At 35.0% G+C, this 23,045-nt stretch overlaps 1 protein-coding gene across 20 annotated transcripts in view; it reads left to right on the top strand.

The window, feature by feature from the left end:
* IMMP1L (inner mitochondrial membrane peptidase subunit 1) overlaps positions 1-23,045 on the top strand; it is an 86,320-nt gene that overhangs the window by 52,702 nt on the left and 10,573 nt on the right. For all 20 annotated transcript variants that reach the window (XM_045808565.2, XM_045808566.2, XM_045808567.2 and 17 more), the window contains 3 exons: positions 1,346-1,479; positions 3,067-3,155; positions 6,825-6,951. In XM_045808565.2, coding sequence (XP_045664521.1) covers positions 1,346-1,479; positions 3,067-3,155; positions 6,825-6,951 — 350 coding nt within the window. The remainder of the gene's footprint in view (positions 1-1,345; positions 1,480-3,066; positions 3,156-6,824; positions 6,952-23,045) is intronic.

The following is a 23,045-nucleotide window of genomic DNA, read 5'->3' as shown; positions in this document are numbered from 1 at the left end:
ATGGAAGCCATCTGTCATGGATCCTGAAAATGAGTCTAAGTAATCTGTACTTTATCCAGGGGAGAGCCATTGAGGTTATGGGAGCAGGGCAGGAATACAGGAATGAATCAGTGTAACGTAATGATTAAGTTCTTGACTCCATCATTTTCCAACTTTGTGATGCTGAGTATATAAGTTAACTATTCTTAGGCTCCTTTTTCTTATCTATAAAATGAGGATAGTAATAATACCTGCAGAAGTTAATTTGTAAAGCCTGACATATAGTAAGTATTGAGCAAATGTTAACTTATTATTATTGATTTGTTTCAGTAAATTTAATCTGAGAACAGTGCATAGTAGCCTAGGCCTACACCTTAGGCCATTAGTTGAGAAATTCTTGAAACATAGTTGTAACAGGTAAATGGAAAGGAAGGGACAGATTACTAGGAATATTTTAGTGAATAATATTAACTTTTTATGTAGCTTTAAAAAAATCTTTATATAGTTCTTTATGTTGTTTCATAGTATTCATGCATTCATTATTGTATCAATAGTCAATAGCTGACAACTGAATGTAACTGTATAATTTACAAAGCACTTTGACATGTTATTGAATTTTATTCTCAGAACCATTCTGTAAGATATTATTTCTAGGCCAAGAGAAGTTAAGTAAGTCACTGAAGATCACACAAGTTAATGAAAGTATCAATTTAATACTTGAATTTGCATATACCCATTCGAGTGCTTTCTCTTTTATGTCATATTATGGCAAGAACTGATATAGCAGGCAACAGTATGAAAAACTATTATTAGTACTTTGAGAGAGTTAATATCTTTTCTTAGGTATTTATATTAATACCAAGAAAAAAATCAAAGCATGAAAGGAGACAGATAAAATCAGAGTCTAGGGGCGCCTGGGTGGCTCAGTCATTAAGCGTCTGCCTTCGGCTCGGGGCGTGATCCCGGCATTATGGGATCGAACCCCACATCAGGCTCCTCCGCTGAGAGGCTGCTTCTTCCTCTCCCACTGCTTGTGTTCCCTCTCTCGCTGGCTGTCTATCTCTGTCAAATAAATAAATAAAATCTTTTTAAAAAAAATCAGAATCTACTAGTTATCTAATTTATATATAAACCCAGTGATTTTATCTGAATATACTCTCTGTTCAGTAGATCAAAATATTAAGTGGTTTTAATTTGCCATTTAAAATGTCGTTAGGACAAATGAAAATAAGCTCTTGCTTTTTCTGCACCACGCTGTATTAGGCATTTACTAAATTCTGGGTGATTGTAAATATTTTATAGTTGAGCTATTTCTTAAGTGTTTTAAATAGTATTGATTATGAAACTTTTTGAAATTTACCATCAGGCCAGTGGTGGCAGAGTCGGCATAGAACTATGCTTCGTGGTGTTCTGGGAAAAACCTTTCGACTTGTTGGCTATACTATTCAGTATGGCTGTATAGCTCATTGTGCTTTTGAATACGTTGGTGGTGTTGTCATGGTAAGTTTTTACATAAAAGAAAATAGTAATTTTAAGTATGTGCTTTTTTTAAATGAAGGAAAATGTGTTTTTCCTTTATTTTAATTGAAGTCATTTAATGACTAAAATGTGACTATTAAAACATGAAATCTTTCTAAATTTTGGGATGTAAGAGACTGTTGGAATTAGCACTGATATAAGATTAAGAACCATTACTTCAAATATGGTTTTGTATTCTGTTTCTGACATGGGCCCTATTAATAATCTAATGATGATAATTTTTTACCATTTATTGAATTCTACTTATTGTTTCCAGTGATGTTTGATATTTTATATTTATTAACTAATTTAATCTTTTCCACTCTGTGAGATTCTTATTAGAAATCCACTATACATATGAGGAAACTGAGGCTCAGAAAGCTTAAGTAACTTGCTCCAGGTTCCACAGTTAGTAAGTAGATTTGGAATTTCAGCACAGATTCTCCAATTTTTAAAACTCCTGCTCATAACCCGTTGTGTTTAGCTGTCATTAAAACAAATGATTATTCTGCTTGGTGTCAATATTAAAATGTTAAGTCTGCCCCCTGACCAATGTTTTTTCTAAATATTGCATCATAAATCTGTCAACTGTGACTGTACTAATCTTTTCTAATGTAAATGAAAGAATAAATTGAATGTCCAGTGAGTAGGCTTTATTTGTGGTATTGCTGTTTTTATCAGTTTACCCTAAGGGATTCACAGTCATACAACCTCAAATTTGGCTGGAGAAATGCAAATAAATATATTTAACTGAAAGTCTCCTCTTTGATTTTTTAAATTTATATTGGTACTTCCAGTGGGCTACAGAGGTAGCAGACATAAACTTTCATTGCGTTCTTTGTTATTTCTGCCTCAGTAGGAGGTTTTGAGTAAAAAGTTTTATCAACGCCTAAGTCAATGGAGCCTGCTGTATTTAGATATTTTAAGTGGCAATGATCATTTATTACAGTTTTGAGGTATATATGGAGATCATTTTTTTAGCACATACTAATAGAAAGTCTTTAAAGTGCATCTCATTATGACACTATTTTTCAATAGAAAAAATAAGTTACAGCCCCATCAAATGAGTAAGCTGTTCCGTTGGAAGAGAACTCAAGGCACGAACTTACTGAGAATAGTATGATACTACTTAATAAATTACCATCATGGGCACTGGATATTTGATAATAGCAAGAAAATAAATAAATCATTTATTTATTCAAATATTTATTATCAGCTTTATGCCAAGCACTGCTTTTGGCGTTGGTTATAAATTGGGAACATGAGTGATAAGGTCCCTGACCTCATGGAGCTTTCATTATACAGGATGGTCAAAATTTGGAAATGTAGATATTTTATTCATCTGTTGTAGTGTATTCTCAGTAAACTATTTTTAATATATTTGCTTGTGTTTCCAGATTCGGTGGCCACTCTGTAGGGCTTAACTTATCTAGCAGGTTCCAACTTATAAATCATCCTCCAAACTTGAAGAACATTTGTTTAATTTTCTTCTTATAAGCCTACTCAGATGATTTATGTTACATTAAAAAAGGGTTTCAATTCAAATTAAAAAATTACCTCTCTTTTCAGTGTTCTGGACCATCAATGGAGCCTACAATTCAAAATTCAGATATTGTCTTTGCAGAAAATCTTAGCCGACATTTTTATGGTATCCAAAGGTAAATTTCTGTCATAGATAAATTAAAGTTATAGTGAAAACATGTATACACATTGTGTCTTTTTTGTAGTTTATCTTTAAAAACCCTTTTGTAAATAACCAAATTAATGACCAGCTAGTTAAAATTTTGATTCAAATATTTTCTCTCAGTTCAAGAATTTTAATAGTTTCTGTAAACATGCACAGTCTTTTGGGTCATTGTATACCTTGCATTATCGGCTGAAATAGAATAGGAGTCCCTTTTATAATGTACATTCAAGCCTACTTTACTTTTGATGGGGGTTGGGTGGCTTTACAGCGTTTTGAGTGAAGAACCTGAGGACTTAGGAACTACATTACATACCAAATCAGTGACTGGTTTTTAAATTTTTTTAATACTGAATTTCTATAGATAACTGTCTTATTCTCCACAGCTTATGATAAGCACTTGATTTTTAGATGATAGCACCATATATAGCTGGGAGCCAGGAATCTTATCTATCCTGAGTCTCCTGATTAATTAAGTTGAAAAACTCCTTGACAAATACTGTTTCCACTAAGTTTTTAAAAATCTTATTCTAAATGGTGTTTCCAGTCCCTGTGATACTGTTTATTCTACTTAACTATGTATTATTCCTTCTGAATGAATGTCAAGTATGAGTAATTTATTTTCTAAAGGGCACCTCTCTGATTCCCTAAAATTTTGGGCTCATTAGTTTTTCATAATTCTGAAAAAATAATACCATCTTTTCATTTCCATAAACTACAAATTTGACTCACTCGAGTTGGTATTTAACTTATGGCATAAGTAGGTTTAAGCACTCCTCTTTCATTATTTGCCTTTCCTGTAGTCTGTTTCACATTACTGGAAAGTCATCAAGAATGGTGTAAAACTGTTCTTTGCATTTTAGATTCTGTTGATAGAAGTTACCTCTTGGTCAAGCAGTACAGTCTAGCACCGTCTTAGGTAAAATTCTCCTCTAGATCTTTTACGTATAACAATGTCGAGACACCTAGTTGATAGTTATGGGGTTATAAAATAAGACTTACATAACAGGTTGTATTCTAGCTTTCTTTTCTTTTTAACTTATATCCAAATCACTTCATACTGTCTTTGGATTAACTGGAGACCTAGCATCACTGTAGCATGAAGATAAGCTGCTGTTTTCCATGCTAATGACATGATTTTACTCTCATAGTCCTTGAGCATCCTTAACGAGGAGCTGAACTTGTTGGCTAAATAGATTTTGAATGAATAGCTCAATATCATATATTTTTTTAAATAGAAAATCTTTGCATTCAGATGGGTAATACAAATAACTACATTCAGTAAGTTAATTAAGATTCTTGGAAGGTTTCATTTTGTATTCTGTTCGGTCAAGGGGCCCTTAGGTTGAAGGACAGCTTAAAATCTGGCATTTATATGCATAAACCAAATAACTTTTACAACCACAATTGTCAGTTGGTAAGTTCAACTTTAAAAATATTACTGTCCTGAGTATTCTTTTTCTTTTATCTGTAGCACAGAACTCTGAGATTTCAGGGGAATCTGACCCTTAGCAAGAGATCCATTAGCTATCTGCTTGTTTCTAAAGCTAAAATAGCCATCTATTTAGACAGAAGGAAAATCTGCATAACTGTTATCTATAGCACATGGATCACTTTTCAGTTAAATGCACAGAACGCTCATGTTTTTAACAATCAGAGTCTCTTATTACTACTATTACTACTTTTTCACCAAATAGTTAATGAGCACCTAATTTATAAGGTGTGCAGTACAGAGAATATTAAGATGAATAAGATATTGACCCTTTTCAAAAGCTTATAATTTAGTTGGATAATAAGCATGTTTATAAATAAAAATGAGAAAGGAAAATTTAAATCTTCATTCTATTAAGTTCCTTTTAAAACCCTATTTGAAAGAGTTGAGAAACCAAGGAATAATTACTTTGATTTAAGCTCTATACGTGTATCTAGTTAGACCACCAGAAGTATAGTCTGCATAAATACTGGTTTCTTTAAAAGCATCTTGACTGAGGGGTGCCTGGCTGGCTCAGTCAGTAGAGCATCTGACTCTTAATCTTAGGGTTGTGAGTTCAAGCCCCACACTGGGCATGGAGCCTACTTAAAATAAAAGAAATAAAAATTTTTAAAAAAACAGTTTTAAAAATAATTAAATAAAACATTTTAAAAAACCACCTTGACTGAATTATGATTTTTATGTTGCCATGTAAGTGCAGAATCTGTTTTAAGGATCATATTGATTATTTTGCTTAAAAATGTAAACTAAATAAAACACCTACAGAAAACATTACTTTCCCCAAAGCTAGCCAAAATCAACTTTGTTTAGTTATAATCTTTGCAAACTTGTTCATCTGAAAGTTCCATTGGCATGGTTCTATTTGGTTGAAAAGAGACTAGTTTATCTCATTTCAAAAAAAGGGCAGCCTTATATTACCTGCAAATATAGAATTTAGTGTTTTAATAGCTTTCAACTCTAACCACAAGAAATTATCCTTCCAGTGAATACTATTACTGTAAAATTTCTCAGGAGAATGGTATCTTTTATTATCTTGTATAAGAATCCTTCTTGTATATTCCTCTTTGATTTAGTTGTTTAAGACAATTTTGTTTTACTTCCCAATTAGACTTTATTTTATTAATCATTCCTGTGTAAATTAATCAGATTTTCATTTTTTACTTGTCTACCAAAAGGTTTAGAACTCTTAATGTTTATATGTAGTGATAACTAGGTTTCTGATTTGACTCTCATTTTCCTCTTATTTTTATGGCCTTTGATATTTTGATATATGCACCTTTATTATAAGTTATCAAATTATGGAACTATGTACAGATAGTACAGATAATTAAATCCTTTCAAATATGTGTGTTAGTCAACAGAATTCACTTACTACTAATTTTTTTTCAGAAAGAGTGTTGAGTTCTGTTTGGTTGGGGCGCTTAGTACTATTTTGTCTATTTCCTCCATTTTTTCTCCTTCATTTACACTTTTAAAGATCTTTCTTATTCTTCTAATATGTGTATATTGTTACTTCTTCCACGAATCATGCCTTCTACATATAATCATACCCATGTTGGCATTATATGTTTGGTATACCAATTTACTTTCTGTAGTATATGTTTGGGTAGCTTTTAGCATTTTATTTGGTTGTGTCTTCTGATATTGTTCCTCAAAAATAAGTTTTTTTGACTGTACTGTAAATTATCTGGGTTATTTATATGCTGTAATTCTTCAATTCTTTGAGTTCTGGGGAAATATTTATGCTGTTCCTATGTTTTTATGTGCTCTAGAGTCAATCAGTACTAATGGCTAGACAGTAAAATTTACTTAATTTGGTGGCACTTATGTGGAATTGCTTTTCTATAGTTTTGGTTCTAAAAATTTGGATACAGAAGTAACACACAGTGGATAAAGTGCAAGAAGATAGTTGTTATGGAATTACCAGAAATTTTAAAATCTTCTAATAGCTTTTCCACTACTCTTGTTGGATTCTGACGCATAAAATTCAGTCACGAAGTTTCTCAATGCTGGTTAATATATGAGAGGGTCAATATGTGAGAGGATAAAGGGTGTGGCTTTGTTTAAGTTATAAAAGTATTATAGCAGTGCCATCCATGTACTTATGCTTAATAAATAACAATGACCTTTCTTTGACTTTTTTCCCCTCAGAGGTGACATTGTGATTGCAAAAAGCCCGAGTGATCCAAAATCAAACATTTGTAAAAGAGTAATTGGTTTGGAAGGAGACAAAATCCTCACCAATAGTCCATCAGATTTCTTTAAAAGTCATAGTTATGTAAGTAACATTTTAATCATTATTCATTGATTAACATTAACTGGACACACTGACAAAGGAAATAACTTTAATTCACATTTTGAATATAAGTTAAAATGTTGCACTCAATAGAATTTAAGTATGTTTGTATCCAGAACAATTTGGCCATTATATTTTATATATTTTAGTTTCTTTTAAAACCCTATATAAATATCTCAATAATAATTGTTGCAGGCAAGATTCACCAACAGATGTCAAAATTTTAGGCAAAAGTTTGAGAAAAATAGTTTATTTGCACAGTGTCATGGTATCTCTTTCAAGATATTTATTACAAAAGGACAAACAGTAGTTTGTTGAGGAGAAACTGGCAGACACCACCTTAATTGAGTGATCAAGGTTAACTTCACCAATAAAAAGACATATCAACATAATGTAGCCCCTAAAATGAAGCATTAAGAAAGGCATATCACTTTTGTGATATTTTTGTAAAATAAGTGTAACCTCAGTCAAATCATGAGAAAATATCAGATAAACCCTGAGTGTCATTCTACAACATCACTGACTAAAACTCTTCAAAAGTGTCAAATTCATAAAAAACAAGGAAAGACAAGAATTGTCTTAGATTGGAGAAGACAAAGGAGACATGCCAGCTAAATGCCATTTGGGATCCTGGCTTAGAAAAATTTTCCACTGACTTGTTAGTGGCAAATCTGGTAAAATCAAAATCTATAGTTTAGTCTTTTAAAATCCTACTTAAAGTTTTAGGATAGAAATTTATATACCTTGCTCTGGTCAATTTGAGTATCCAGTTAGAAAAAGAGAACAAGAACAGCAGAATGAAGAGTGAAGAGCAGATGTACTTTAGCTCCCCTCACCAATCACATGGCTGCTGTGACAGAGGTTACAGCAGGGGAGGGTGGCCTTTTGATTACTCGGCATATACTTGTCTCACTATAATAATTGTGACTTAATTTTTTACTTTTCTTTAAATTTTTCGTGTCACCCTCAAATTATTGATGCAGCTGTTAGATCTATTAACTAACTTTACCTCTATTTTTATCCCCAATATAAGCAAATAATTAAGAGTTAAACTGTCTTGATCATTGTGTATTTATTTTGAACTATAATAGCCTCTAATTGCCTTGTAAGTTTGATCAATAGATTATTAAATCTACTATTTATGTACCATCCATAATAGACTGTGGTTCAGCAGTGCAAATGTTTTTAATGTTTATTACCATAGTGTTAAATAACTAGTAATTGTTAGCTAATGGTGATAATGTTGAAGGTGATAGTGTGGTATCAGGTAACCCATTTTTCTATGACCTTCATCATGGACATTGTATCCTTTTATTCTTCAAAAATGTCAGAATTTTACATAATGGTTTCACCTTCATATGACTGTTAACATTTCAAGAAACATTCTAGTTACTTTTAAGTTGTTTTAGCAACAAGCTTATATTTAAGACCAGAAATAATTTTGTCAATAGGCAGAACAACAAAATATATAAATGAAAGCATCTACTATCTGTGTACCTAAACACCACACAATTGTTTTCTTTTTAAGAGTTATTAGAAGAAGAATTTCAGGGGATTAGATATTTGCTAAGTGATCTGAGAAGACAATCGGAGAGCTGTAAGATGTAAATTTTTTTGAATATTCTATTTAAGGGAAATATTCATTGAATTTTTATGTTTGATGAATGGATAAATTAGAGGACACTGCCATATTATTCTAGGTATATTCCACTCACTTCGGTTTGCATGTTTATAAGTGACAGACATAATTGTAATACTATTGGCCAACACTTATTATATACTTCATCTGTACCAGATACTGTTGAAACTCTTCACAAGGGTTAATTTATTTATAATCATCACAACAGCAACCCAATAACATAGGTAGTGGTAGTATTTGACAGAACAGAAAACTGGACAATGGGGAGGTTAAACAGATTGCCCAGTTTCAAACAGTTAGTGAAAAAAAAAAGGTTGGAATTCAAACACAAGTAGCCTGGCTCCATCTAGAATTTGTACTCCTACAACACTACTACTACTTCTCCCAAAATATCCTCTACTGGTTATTATTATTATTATTTATACTCCCATCTCATCACATTGTACTTCCCTTAAAATGTATTTGTCTTCAGTATTTTTTAAAAAGAAAGGGGGCTGTTTCTGATCAGGGACAGTATTGATTCTAAAATAGAAGCCAGTGATTTTTTGAAGGCTTCCCTGCCTCCACCAGTTTTTCTAGGCTAGGTTTTTCGAGCAATAAGAATTGTGTAGTTATTACAGAACCACTTTAGCAAATGTGTTCCATTAATCAAGGTGATTTATAACAAAAATTCATCCAAGTTTGGAGCACTCTGAAGAGATATCCAAACCTTTGCAGGGTCTCCTCTAGAGGGTTTCCTTTTTCAGTTATCTCTGAAGCACAGTGGTGCTGGATTTTATGAAATGGGTTCTTTCCCTTTACCTATGTATCCTCTTAGAAAATCCATTGTTGTTTATGATGAAGACATTACTATTCAGATCTTGATTGAGCTGCTTGGTAAAGATGATGAATATTAAATGTGTTTTGAATCCAAGCCCCCCCTCCCCCGGCAAATATTCTCTTAAGTACATGCTTCAGAAAGCAAAACACCAAAATTGTCATTTGGAACCTAGAATGTAGAGTTTAACATATGAAAGAAGTAACATTGTTCCTAAGTTGGCAAAAAAGAATATAAACAGATCATTGGTTAAGTGATGTAGAACCATTTTATTCATTCTGGAGTTCTAAAAGTCCACGTGGCAGCAATACTTACAAACCATGATTTATTTTTTACATTAAGCATTTGGAAACTAAGCAGTCCGTTTCAGGTGCTGTTGCAGTGGGTTTTGCTCATTTCAATGGTATTGAGGCCAGTAATTCTTGCCTTGGGTTATGGGCTAAGCTTTGGCTACTAGGATATAAGCTTAATTTGTGACTTTCAAAAGAAACATATTATACTCAGCTCAAACATCTTGAATAACTTGCCTTTCTATACTATAAGAATTCCCCAGTTAGAAGTTAAAAGCCACTAATTTGCCAAAAATAATTTAGTTGGAAGTAGAAGCATTTAGCAAATTGGAAGTACATAAAATGAATGGTCGTTATCCTATTGATTTGCACAGTAGGCAAAGTGCAGTGTAAAAGCCTGTATAATGTAGTTTCCATTTTCCCAGGAAATATAGGGCCAGGGCTCAGGTAATACAGTGAAATTTTGTTATAAAGTTAATGAAAAGATGAAGAAGAACACTTTATAATTTTTCTGAAGGTAACGTTGTATGGTAGTCCAGGGCTATGATTTTAATCCATAGTGTAACTGTGGTACAATTAGGCATTTTGCAGTATAGTAAGTTCCTCTCAGCAAACAAATATGCACCATATAAACAAACTCCTTTGATACCACATCCTCCTATAGGAAGAGTACTGACTGCCTTGAGCTTCATATTCTTTTTTGAGCTCACTCCTGTTAGGTTTTAGTCCCCACCACTCCACTGAAACAGTTCTTGTCAGGGGTCCCCACTGTTATCTATCCAGTGGTCAACTTCGTCCTCATTTTACTAGACCTGTTGCTAGTATTTGAAATATTTTTTTCTCAAAACCTGGTTTCACTTAGTTTTGCGGAGAGCACATTCTCTGGTTTTTTTTTCCCTATCTTTCTGTTTCTTCTGAGATTCCTTTGTTGGTTTCACTAAACTTTGGAATAACTAAGGGTTCATATTTTAAACTTCTTCTCTTGTTCGTATACATTCACACATTAGGTGGTCTCATCCTGTCTCATAGTTTTAAGTACTACCTAACTTAACTCCCAAATTTATATCAACTACAACTTCTTTCCTGAACTCCAGGATCATATATCTAATAGTGTGCCTACTATCCCCACCTTAGTACACAATGGGCACTTCAGACTTAATATGTCCAAAACCAAACTCCTGATCTTCTTTCCCAAACTGGCTCCTCCCACACATATCGCCATCGCAGCAATGGCAACTCCATTCTTCTGCTTGCTCTGGTTATAAATCTTGGAGTACTGGGGCACCTGGGTGGCGCAGTCATTAAGCGTCTGCTTTCGGTTCAGGGCGTGACCCCCGTGTTGTGGGATCGAGCCCCACATCAGGCTCCTCCACTATGAGCCTGCTTCTTCCTCTCCCACTCCCCCTGCTTGTGTTCCCTCTCTCGCTAGCTGTCTCTCTCTCTGTCAAATAAATAAAATCTTTTAAAAAAAAAATCTTGGAGTCCTCCTTGAGTCTTTTCTTCTTTCACTGCACATCCAATCCATTCGCAAATCATGGTGGCTGTATCTTTTAACTGTAATCAGAATTAGACCACTTCTTGCTACTGTCTCTGCTACCATGGGGGTGCAAGACAAATTCATATCTTGTTTTCTTGCAATAACTTCTGAACTGCTCTCTCTGCTTGTACCATTCCCACTTTCTTGTATTTTTCTTTTTAAAAATTATATATATGTGAATAACAACATCATTATTGTTATTGGCAGAGATCTATGCAATGGAAGCAGTTTTACATTTCAGAAAGAACTAATTAGATGTTCTTAGAATGTATTGGTGGTACAGTGTTTTTAAAAGAAGTTGTAAATGGGGCAATATGCCAGTGATAAAGGTGTCTGACAGTATATTGGAAAATATTTTTGAAAAACTGATCAGCAAACTGAAAAACTGACCTAATTGGACAGCATTAGAAAATGGTCAGTGTATATAGTTAACACTAATAGCCCCTTAATGTGTACTGTGTATTTAGGTTATAGTTCAAATCCTTGAATATCCTAATGCTGTTTTTCTGTTTGCCTAAATGTCATTTACTTTAGCTAAAAGTCACAACCATATGGTCTTCTATTACCACTTGTATTATAAACACAAAAAGTACTCATGTGTAGGGAAAGGAGTCATCAGATTGAAAGGGCTTGTTTATTATAAGCTGCTGATACACTAAATCCTTATGTCATTTAAATAGAAGAACTACCTAATAATGTCACTCATTACAACTAGGATATCTAAACAAGGGACTTGTTTTTTGCAGACTGTAGTGATAAAAACCTGTGCTACACATCCATTTCTCAGCAACGGGTCCCAGGATAATCAATCATGGCATACTGCTAATGCCTTGATTGCAGCTGATGTGGAGGAAATATGTTTACTCTCTTGCTAAAGTGAGGTTCACTGCGGAGATGACGTGACTTTTTCATCCTATAGCTAACACAATTCTGAAGATAAATTTGACTTATTGTTTACGATTCTGAGGTGTTTTTCTTTGGATATTAACATTAAATAATGATCTTTGAGGCCTCCACAAATGCTTAAGCATTTTCTGATGTGTTCTCTGAACATTTTCAGAATAATTTAATCTTATTTTAACAATAACATGGAGTTTATAGAATTTTATTTTGTAGAAATGTATTTTATCTTAATGTTTGTGTGTGTATATATATATATAAGTATATATGTGTGTATATATACATATATTCATATACATATGCACAAAGATCAACATTTCTGCTGAAAGAATAGCAAGTCTTCCTGAAACAGTTTTGTTCACCTAAATATATTTTAACCACTCCAGGTTGGAAAATCAGTGCCATTGCTGTGAGTCGAGGGGGGCAGTTATGCAGTTCGGTAAAATGAAAATATTTATATATATTTTTCGGAAAGTTAAATGAGACCTCTCTACTTTAAGGTTGCCTACAAGGAATTGGGAGAAATTAAGAAAACTGAAATTGTAATGCTGCTGTTCAGTAGAAGCATCTGAAGCAGACTCCATCTCTGATGGTAGTAAAGAGAATATATCCCAAGTGTCATGTGGCTTCCTAATCTGATACGGTGGTCTGCTGGAAAGTAGACTAAGTGGAATATGTTCAAATGTCTTGAAATAAGCAACTAAATGAAGTTCTTGTATTACCACTTTGGGTAATTCTGTGGGTTTCAGTGACTCAATGTTAGTCCATAAAAGCAATCTCATTCTATCAACTATCATCTACCTAAAATAAGAATAGAAAGGAAGAATAACATGTAAAAGTAGGTGTGCATGGAATGCCTAGGAGGTTCAGTCGGTTAAGCATCCAACTCTTGATTTCGGCTCAGGTCATGATCTCGGGGTGGTGGGATTGAGCCCCATGGCAGTCTCTGCGCTCAGCAAGGGGTCTGCTTGAGATTCTCTCCCTCTGCCCCATGCCCCCGCCCACTTGTGCTTGCACTCTCTCAAATAAATCTTTAAAAGACAAAAATAGGTATGCATGTTATAAGATAGTTGAAGATTATAAATTAGCAAGAAACTGTTGGCATTACAAGCCACTGTACTGCTAACCTACATATATGAGTGCTTTCCTCTTGCATTAGAATTGTCATAACTATTGTAAGAAAATGTAGGAATTGGGGCACCTGGGTGGCTCAGTTGGTTAAGCATCGGACTCTTGATTTCGGCTGAGGTCATGATCTCAGTGTTGTGAGATTGAGCCCCACGTCGGGCTCCGCACTGGGCATACAGCCTACTTCAGGTTCTCTTTCTCCCTCTCCCTAGTCCTCCATCTCTTTAATAAAAAAAAGGAATCATTTAGTTTGTTACAGCTAGTGCCTGCATCCCCACTAAACACACATGAAATGCCAACAGATTTGTCTCCTTAAAACTGTAGGCTGAGCAATTTGAAATCCTAAGATGCAACTTAAGATTCTGATCTATTTCCTGTACATTGTATATATGAATCTCTAAGTCAGGAAGGATTAGAGAAACTTTCTGTCATCTAAAGAGACTTGAAATTTGACCTGACTTCCCTATGTAAAGAAAGCCAAAGTAGGTGTAGGAACATAGACCAGTATGGACTTGTGACCCTAAGTGAAAATATTGCACGTAACCCCAAACCAGTCTCAGCATTTAGGCATCTTTAAGGAGGATGTGCTCAGGAGCAGCTTGGACCACTGGACTTAGCAGGCAGGGAGATGGAGTGGAAGAGAAGACTTAAATGCCCCTCAGCAAGCTGTGGGGTTGGGCAAAATTTGCCAGACATTAACTTCACAACTTTCCTTTTATTTATTCATGCATTTATTAATTCCACAAATACTTATTGAGCGCTTACTTGAGGGCCAGAACCATGTTAGATGAGCTAAGTCTGCCTGTAGTGCTGTACCACAGACCTTTCTGCAGAAGTGGAATATTCTATATCTGCACTGTCCAGTATGATAGCCACTAGGCATTGACTGCTGAGCACAGGACACATGGCTAGTGTGTCTGAGGAGCTGAATTTGAATTTTATATAAGTTGTAAAATTAAATAGCCACATGTGTTGCTAGGAGATACCATAATGGACAGTTCAGCTTTAGAAGCTTGTAGCCAAGTTGGAGGAGCAGACAAGAAATTATAACATGATGTAATAGAATCATATACAGGGTGCTGTGATAAGACACAAGACGATACTTATCCAGGGGTTGATAGTTTTTTTCCGGATTAGGGAGGTAAAACTTGAGTTGAAATTCTGAAGGATAAGTAGGAGTTGATCAAAGCAAGCAGCATATTCATAAGGTCTAGAAGGAAGAGTATAGCATTGTGCTTTGGGCAACTGCCAAAAGTAAGTTCTCATGTCTGGAACATATAGTCAGGAGGGGTGGGTAGTGAAGAGAGATAAAAATGAAAAGGTAAACGGCTCAGTTCCTTGTATGTCTTAAGCAGGGAAATAACTATCAGACTTAGCTTTTTAAAAATCACCCTTAAAATTTAAACTTTAAAAAATAATAAAAAATACATATTTCTTGTGGTTAAAAAAAAACCCAATATCATTAAATTCTTGTAAAGGAATAAAAATAAAAGCTCACTCTGATATTAGTGTAGATTAACAGAGGAACGTTTGGAGTAGGAGAGACTCCTAGTAGGAGAGAAGGTTTGGAGGCTGAGAGACCCATTAATAGGCTATATAGGACATAATTAAGATAATATTAAGAATGGAAAGCAGTACAAAGTTTGGAGAAAGATTAAGGAAATATCTAGACAGGATTGGATGCTGGGAGAAATGAATTGAGGGACTTAAAATTGAGCCAGGTCTCTGGCTTTAGCACTAGGAGTAGGTGGTACATGCGGAGATTCTGGGAGAGATGTGAATTTGGGAACTGGAGAGAAGGTATAGTGGATCTAATAAGCCTAAGAGAGACTATATTTTATTTATTTTTTTGAGATTGATTGATTGATTGATTTGTCAGAGAGAAGGAGAAAGAGCAGGAACAGGGGGAGCAGCAGGCAGAGAGAGAAGCAGGCTCCCCTTTGAGCAAGGAGCCCAATGCAGGACTCCATCCCAGGATCCTGGGATCATGACCTGAGCCAAAGGCAGACGCTTAACCGACTGAGCCACTCAGGTGTCCCTATATTTTAAATTAATACAATGGCAATTATTATTATAAGAAGTGGGGGAAAAAGACAAATGCTTTTCCAGAATGACATTTGGATGCTGTACTATTCCCTCCTTGATGTCCATAATGTGTTTTCATAATCTCTTAGTTAAAACAATGTTTTGGTGCTCTCAGCCCTCAGAGATCCATCTTATTTTTTAAAGATCTTCAGCTGTTCTTTTTGTACCTTACATCATTACAGAAAAATGTCATCTGTCATCCACTTGTCTAAACTGGAATTTTATATTCATAAAGTTAATTTCATTCTAAATAACTTCCAGGGTATGGTGCGTTAGAGTTGTGGTTTTGATGAATAAACACAAGTAGAATAAGTATCTGTCAAAAACATGCAACATAATGCTTTTTTTTTTTTTAAGGCATTATTGGTATCCAGTACAAACCCATCTACATATTTCATTGTAATTAATTTCCTCTTTGGAGAAGAGACTCTTTTCTACCCTGGATCTTCTATTTCTAATACCTTTTCAGGTGTTAAATCAGCTTTTTAGCCAATCTCTGTATGAAGCAGTTATGTATAGGAGCCATAGGAAACTGAAAAGAGCTACATTCATTCATCTATAGAAATAATTCCATATAGGGATGAGTTTTGACATTGGGAAGAATTATTTGAAGTCCCATGAATCAAAATTTCCATGGAAACATAATATTACATATCTCGTATGGTATGGTATTTACCAACTGTTTAGACTTTTTCTGAGAGCATGAGAAAACTCATTATTTGCATACCTACTGCTACATTCTATTACTCTCTGAAATACCCTGTGTTTCATTCAGTTAGGCTCATCTTTTGTAATATAAGAACCAGAGCGTGGGTTGCCTGGGTGGCTTAGTCGGCTGGTCATCTGCCTTCTGCTCGGGTTGTGATCTCGGGGTCTTGGGATCAATTCCCATGTCGAGCTCCCTGCTCAGTTGCGAGTCTGCTTCTCCCTCTGTCCCTCCCCTATTCGTGCACTCTCTAAAATAAATAAATAAAATCTTTTTAAAAAAAAAGCACATTAGGCTATATTAAAATGAAACTACAGAGATAGTCTTGAAATGAGAGAATATAAGATGCTTCTTTTAAGTACTAATCCAAAAACAACAGGTAAATTATTTTACAAATAGAACAAAAAAGAAGTCAGAGCAAAATAATCCATTGTCCTGGGAAAGAAATACTGTAGGATTGGTACATTAATATTAGATGGCTATGATGGAAAGGCATTATTTGTTGGCTTCAGTCCCAACACATTCCCCCTCCATATACCTTCGGACTGGTGAGTAGATGGTTCTGAAGAAGTGAATGCTTCATAAGGTCAGAGCCTAAACATTTGATATTTAATAAACATTGCTTAAGATGCCTGTTAAAATAAAAATGGTAGTCTCTGCTGCATAATATGGCATCTATTAACAATTAATGTACATTTTTAATAATACTAAATTCAAGTCTGCGCTAGTACCAGAACTATATAATTGAATACAATGTAAAAGAAACTACCAAAAACAAAGTAAAATTGCAAAGCATGGTTCACTTTACAGAGAACCAGGTAGATGGCATAGGAAACCAGGAACCCAGCAGACACCATTCATACCAGCAGCTGGGACAACTGCTAATCACAATAGCTAATATTTAGTGAGTGCTTACTGGGTGTCAGGAGCCTTATTTATTATTTCATTCGGTTCTCAGAATATTTCTGTAAGGGATTTATTAATCCCAGTTATATAGATGAGGTTTAAATAACCTGTCCAAGGTACTTAACTTAAGTGGCAGAGCTACATTTTGAACTCAGGACTCGTCTTACTCTGTGGACTGTATCTTTAACCACCATGCTTAAAGAGCCCCTCAGAAATTCCTCTTCAGGCTGGATGGAGGTATTGAGTACTTGCGGAAAAGATAAAGGAGCTTAGCTTGCAATAGCTATGAGAATGAGCAAGTCTTAGATTAAGCTCTAAACCTATTCAGCGGGAGATGCTTGATAATGAAAGAACCTGTTAGTAAAAAGCATCCCCCGTCATTACTCCAACCCTAGTTCTGGAGTTGTGGCCTTTTGGAACTTTTGTGAAATTTCCCTTTGGCTAATGAACCCAAGGTAGCACCATTTTTAAGTAGGGAACGACAATAACAGTCCCCACGAATGATGCAGATAGAAGGGTAATAAGACTACACAGAAATAGCACGCACTGAAATAACCAGTGTTAACTGTTCCATGCCAGGTCCTTATCAATGTTAAGCCCTTTGTCATGCATCTAGCATTTGGGAGTACCATCGTTAGGACTCCAGCTATTCTACTCAGGTAGACAAATGTGGACAAGAAGTTGTGCCAAGGAGAATGTCAAATAGAATGTTAGTGAACCCGTTCCTTGATTTTAGCTTTCAAAGATACTCATAACTGACTCTTGAGACTCCCCCCCCCCCTTTTTTTAATTAAAGGCTAACATTTTCTCTGCCTTGTGTTGTTACCAAGAGCTCTTCTACTTGATTGCGTCTAGGAGGATTCAGTGCTTCACTTGTTGTCGTATGTCTTTGTTTATAGCTTTTATTGGTGTTGCAGGAAGAGTAAACTCCAACAATTGTTGACTGATGGTGTTTCTAATTTTGCTTTTGCATGAATCATACTAATACCCAGTGTTATGAAGTTCTTTTACAACTATATAATAAATTATTTCATTTTCCAGTTATTCTCTCCAGTAGTTGGTGTGCACAGCATCTTACCATGGCTGCATTTTGGTTGTGTAAGTCATGATTAAACAGAATATGCGTTAGCCACATAATGGTATAGTAATTTGACTTGATTCTGCTTACCTGGAAGATAATAACATAAAAAACAATTTTATGGGCATTAATTGTTAGAGTAAAATGACATATAAAATTAAATGTACATTCATCATGTGGACTTTTTTTTTTCCAGGGTAGGAAAATTATGCGTTTTTATATTTCACATTTTTCATTCCATGAGACCCCAAACAAAATCTTTAAAATATGTGTGGAAAATAAATACTCTTAACATTACATAGTGTTACTGATAGATCACCCCCATTTGCTTTTGCCAAAAAGAAACAAGGCTTTCTCTGATTGCTTTCATAAGGTGTGTGTCCCTCTCCTTTTCCTTTATAATTCAGGAAAAGGAAAAATAATCATGTCAAAAAAGTATTCCAAAAACTTTGCTCCTCTCCTTGCCTTTATGATTTTTGTTTGTTTCTTTAATAACTACTGTTTCTTTTTCATTCACAGTCATTTTAGAAACATTAAAGAGGGGCGCCTGGGTGGCTCAGTCGTTAGGCATCTGCCTTAGGCTCAGGTCATGATCCCAGGGCCCTGGGACTGAGCCCTGCATCAGGCTCCCTGTGCAGTGGGAAGCCTGCTTCTTCCTCTCTCTCTCCCCCTGCTTGTGTTCCCAATCTTGCTGTGTCTTTCTCTGTCAAATAAATAAAATCTTAAAAAAAAAAAAAAAAGAAACATTAAAGAGGCATGAGTAGTAGGGGCAGTGCACACCCTACCTTTTTTGTTGTAAATTATAAAATATCTGGCAAACAAAGGGTTAATTAAAAATCAACCTGTTATTAGGATTTTCTGTTTATTGAAATTTTTAAAAGGTCAGACATACAAATATCTTATTCTTCAGTCGGCACTTTTTCTTAATTGGGTATTTTTTTGCTTAAATACATGAGTTTGATTGCAGTTTAGTAAATGTGTTATCTGATATTGTGGACTCTTGCATCAGATTTCACTTGAATCGCGAAAAGTAACACCTGGGGGTCGGTTCACAAAGCCGCTTTTGTTAAACGGACACCCGCAGGCCATGAGGCAATTACATTTGTTGCTTGTGCCATAAAGGAGGCACTTAACTAGACCTCAGTAAGTGTAGTTAAGAACTAGAGGCTTGATTCTTTTGTGCGGCCCTGAGATTAGGTTTTATCATACATCAGGAAGTAAACCTCTGACGTAGAAAGGAAAAACAAGAATGATTTAAGGGTCTTTTAATGCTTTAAAATTTAGCCCTTAAAGTAAGTTCTGAGATCCTGGGAAACTTTAGATTAGAGCCAAAGTAAAAATTTCTATGTGGTATTCATTATAAAAATATTCATGTATTCTTACTCAGTTTCAGAAATGTATTCAAGTTGGCATGGCAAATTTACAAAGGTATGAAAAGGAAAAGTAATCTAACCATTTAAAGTTTTGGTTATGAAAAGTAAAGAACAAAGGCAAGGAATTAGGGATTTCCATTTTTGTTAATTTGCAAACATTTATTACAAATGAGTTTATTGGAGTTCTTTCTACATTTTAAACTACCATTTAATCTATTAATATAATATTGCTATAGAATTTTATTTCTCTTATCTGGTTTGAATTTTCAATTCAGTGATAATCAGTAGGTTAGCCCCACAAACAATAACTGCATTTTGAGTAAGAAAGGAAATTTTTGTTCTGTTTTTTGCCTCAGTCTATAACAGAAAGGTCAGGTTTTGAGTTTTGGACCCATACCAAAAATGTGTTGTACTTTATGTTTATTTAAAGAAATGAGTTCTTAGCTAGACAAACAGTTTAGTTATCCAGAGATCTGGTGACAATGCTGCTAATTGCAATCATTTACTTACACAAAGAAGCAAACCTATCTAGATTGGAAGTTAGGTCCTTCTCTTTCCACACTACCAAAGGTTTAAAAAAAAATTATTTCAACAAAGCTCTTCCTAACCTGTATTGTGATGGACCTTGTTCTTTTCTTTAAAAAGTACAAGTATCACTTAAAAGGATAGGCATATTAAGAGAACGTGTGTGTGTGTGTGTGTGTGTGTGTACACACTGACGGTACCTAATTTATGATGGTTTGACTTAAGATTTTTTTTTGACTTTCTTGTGCTGCAAACACGGTACATATTCAGTAGAAACTGTACTTCAGAATTTGAATTTTGATCTTTTCCTGGGCTGATATGCGGTTACGATACTCTTGTGTTGCTGGGAAGCAAGAAGTGAGCTACAGCTTCCAGTCACCCATGCAATCAAGAGGGTAAAGTGACCGTTTACAGCTAACCATCCTGTACCCATACAGCCATTCTGTTTTTCACTTTCTTTCAGTACAGTATTCAATGAATTACTTCAGATATTCTACACTTTATTATAGAATAGGCTTGTGTTAGATGATTTTGCTTTAGTGTAGGCTAATGGCAGTGTTGTAAGCACATTTAATGTGGGCTAGGCTAAGCTATGATGTCTGGTACGGTAGGTGTATTAAATGCATTTTTTACTTAAAATACAGTTGACCCATTAGCAGCAGGGGTTTTGAACTGCGTGAATCCACATACACGTGGATTTTTTTATATTATAGTACTGTGAATGTATTTTCTCATCCTTATGATTTTTCTAAACATTTTTTCTCTAGCTTATTTTATTGTAAGAATACGTATATAATACATACAACATATAAAATATGTGTTAATTGACTGTTTATGTCCTCAGCAAGGCTTCCTGTCAACAGATTATTAGTAGTTAAGTTTTGGGGGAGGCAGAAGTTATACGGGAATTTTCCAACTTGGTGTGGGGGCGGGTAGGGGATCGGCACCACAACCCCTGTTGTGGGTCAACTGTATTTTCAGGACATAACTCCTTGGTAAGTTGAGGAGGTTTATATACATTTTTAAATTATCTAAGTAGTATATACTGGTCATAAAAATGTAAATTTTGAAATTTGTAAGTTTTGTGGGTTTCTTTTAAACATTTATACATACTGCCCTCCAACTTACTTTTTTCACTGATGGTATTCACGTAAATCTACTAGTTTTTTTTAACCAGCTGTCTACTGTTATATAAATGAATCATATTTTATTTGACCTGTACCTACTGAGGAATATTTATACTTTTGCCAATTTTGAGATGCAAGCAATACCATAGTGAACTTCCTTATTTATACATAATTGCATGCTAAATTTGGCAGATCTTTCCTAGAGATTTTTTTTTAAAGATTTTATTTATTTATTTGACAGAAATAGCGAGAGAGGGAACACCAGCAGGGGGAGTGGGAGAGGAAGCAGCAGGCTCCCAGCGGAGGAGCCTGATGTGGGACTCAATCCCAGGACTCTGGGATCACACCCTGAGCCAAAGGCAGATGCTTAACGACTGAGCCACCCAAGCGCCCCTTTTCTAGAGATTTTGATAGGGAAAGAGTAGAACAAAAACATGCAGGGGATGCAACTAAAAGGAACACATGGTGGAGAGAGATGCCAAAGGCTCACTTACATCAAAACTGTTTTTACCAAAAGGATTCTCTTCATATTGTTATGAGGTATGCTAAGAAAAATGATAAAGACCTTTAAAATTAGGTAATTTGAACATTTGTTTCTAGTCATGATTAAGTAACTGATGCTGAACTTGCCATCCTGCCATAAAGAACTAGAAAATTGGACAAAAATGTAAAACAACTGCTCTCAGAGAATGCACAACAGGAAGTATGGGACAGATCCCTAAAAGAGGGGAAACAAGGCAAGCCCTATTTTCCCCAACTCCTGTTGTAAGTCAGGTGTTTCAGAAGGTACTGAGGTAAAATTCAAGCCAAACCATAGTGGTTTTGCTGAGTTGAAGAGAGACTGAGATAGAGGAAAGTTTAAGTGGTTGGAACTTATGGATCAAACTACTTGGGAAAACAGAGCTATGAATGATCACCGTCAATCTCCTTAGGTGTTCTCTTGGCTTTTGAGCTGAATACTAAACTGTGCCTGCTTATGGTGAAACCTAGAGACCGAGCAAAGAATGAGTGGGGAGCTGAGCAATCTCCAGAGCTCACACAGGGCTGAGAGTCACTGGAGTCCTGATCAGCCAGAGTGGACAGAGCTCCGCGAATATCCAGCATATTCAGTAGAGATCCCTGAATATCATGTCTTACTTAGTAGTATGCCTAAAGGAGCCCGAAGAGTACAGTGTGAGATAGACCCAAGCTGGCAAGCTTAAAAACAAGGCTTAAGGAATAAGCTGATCCACAGCTAACTTACCTGCTTCCCCCCAAACAAGCAGACTTCCTCAACATTCAACACACCGTAAAGAAAACAAAATCCACTCAACAAATCAATGTCCAGCTCAGTCACAAACTACAAGATATGTGAAAAAGTAAAAAAGTGTAACCCATAACCAGAAGAAAAATCAACTAAATAGATCCAGAAATAACAGAAGTAATGGAATTAACAGACACATGCTTTAAAACACTAATTCTGAGTATTTTCAAGGATCTCAAGGATGAACATAAAGAGGAAAGAAATGGTAAATATCAAAAAGAACCAAGTGAATATACAGAACTTTGGAAACATTGTATAGCTTTACAATAGATTAGAAACGGCAAAAGAAAAGATCCCAGACTAGGAGGAAATACTTGTAATGCCTGTCACAGGACTTATACTCAACGTATATAAAGGATTCTTAAAATGAGTAAGAAAACAACCCATTTTAAAAATAAGCAAAAATATTTTAATAGACACTTCACAAAAGATACACTAATAGGCACAAGAAAAAATCATCAGAGAACTGCAAATGAAACCACAATGTGATATCAACGATTTACCAGAATGGCAGAAATTTTTAAAAAGGAAAATACCAAGGTTTGTGGAGCAACAGGAATATTGCTGCCAAGAGTGTAAGATGATTTAATTATTTTGGAAAAGTTTAAGGGTAGGCATACACTTATGGCCTAGAAATTCTACTTCTTGCTATTTACTGAAAA

Source organism: Ursus americanus, chromosome 24 (assembly GCF_024610735.1).
Source record: "Ursus americanus isolate L20-20 chromosome 24, mUrsAme1.1.p, whole genome shotgun sequence".
In the NCBI taxonomy this organism is placed as follows: domain Eukaryota; kingdom Metazoa; phylum Chordata; class Mammalia; order Carnivora; family Ursidae; genus Ursus; species Ursus americanus.
This window is presented reverse-complemented; position numbering and strand designations above follow the sequence as displayed.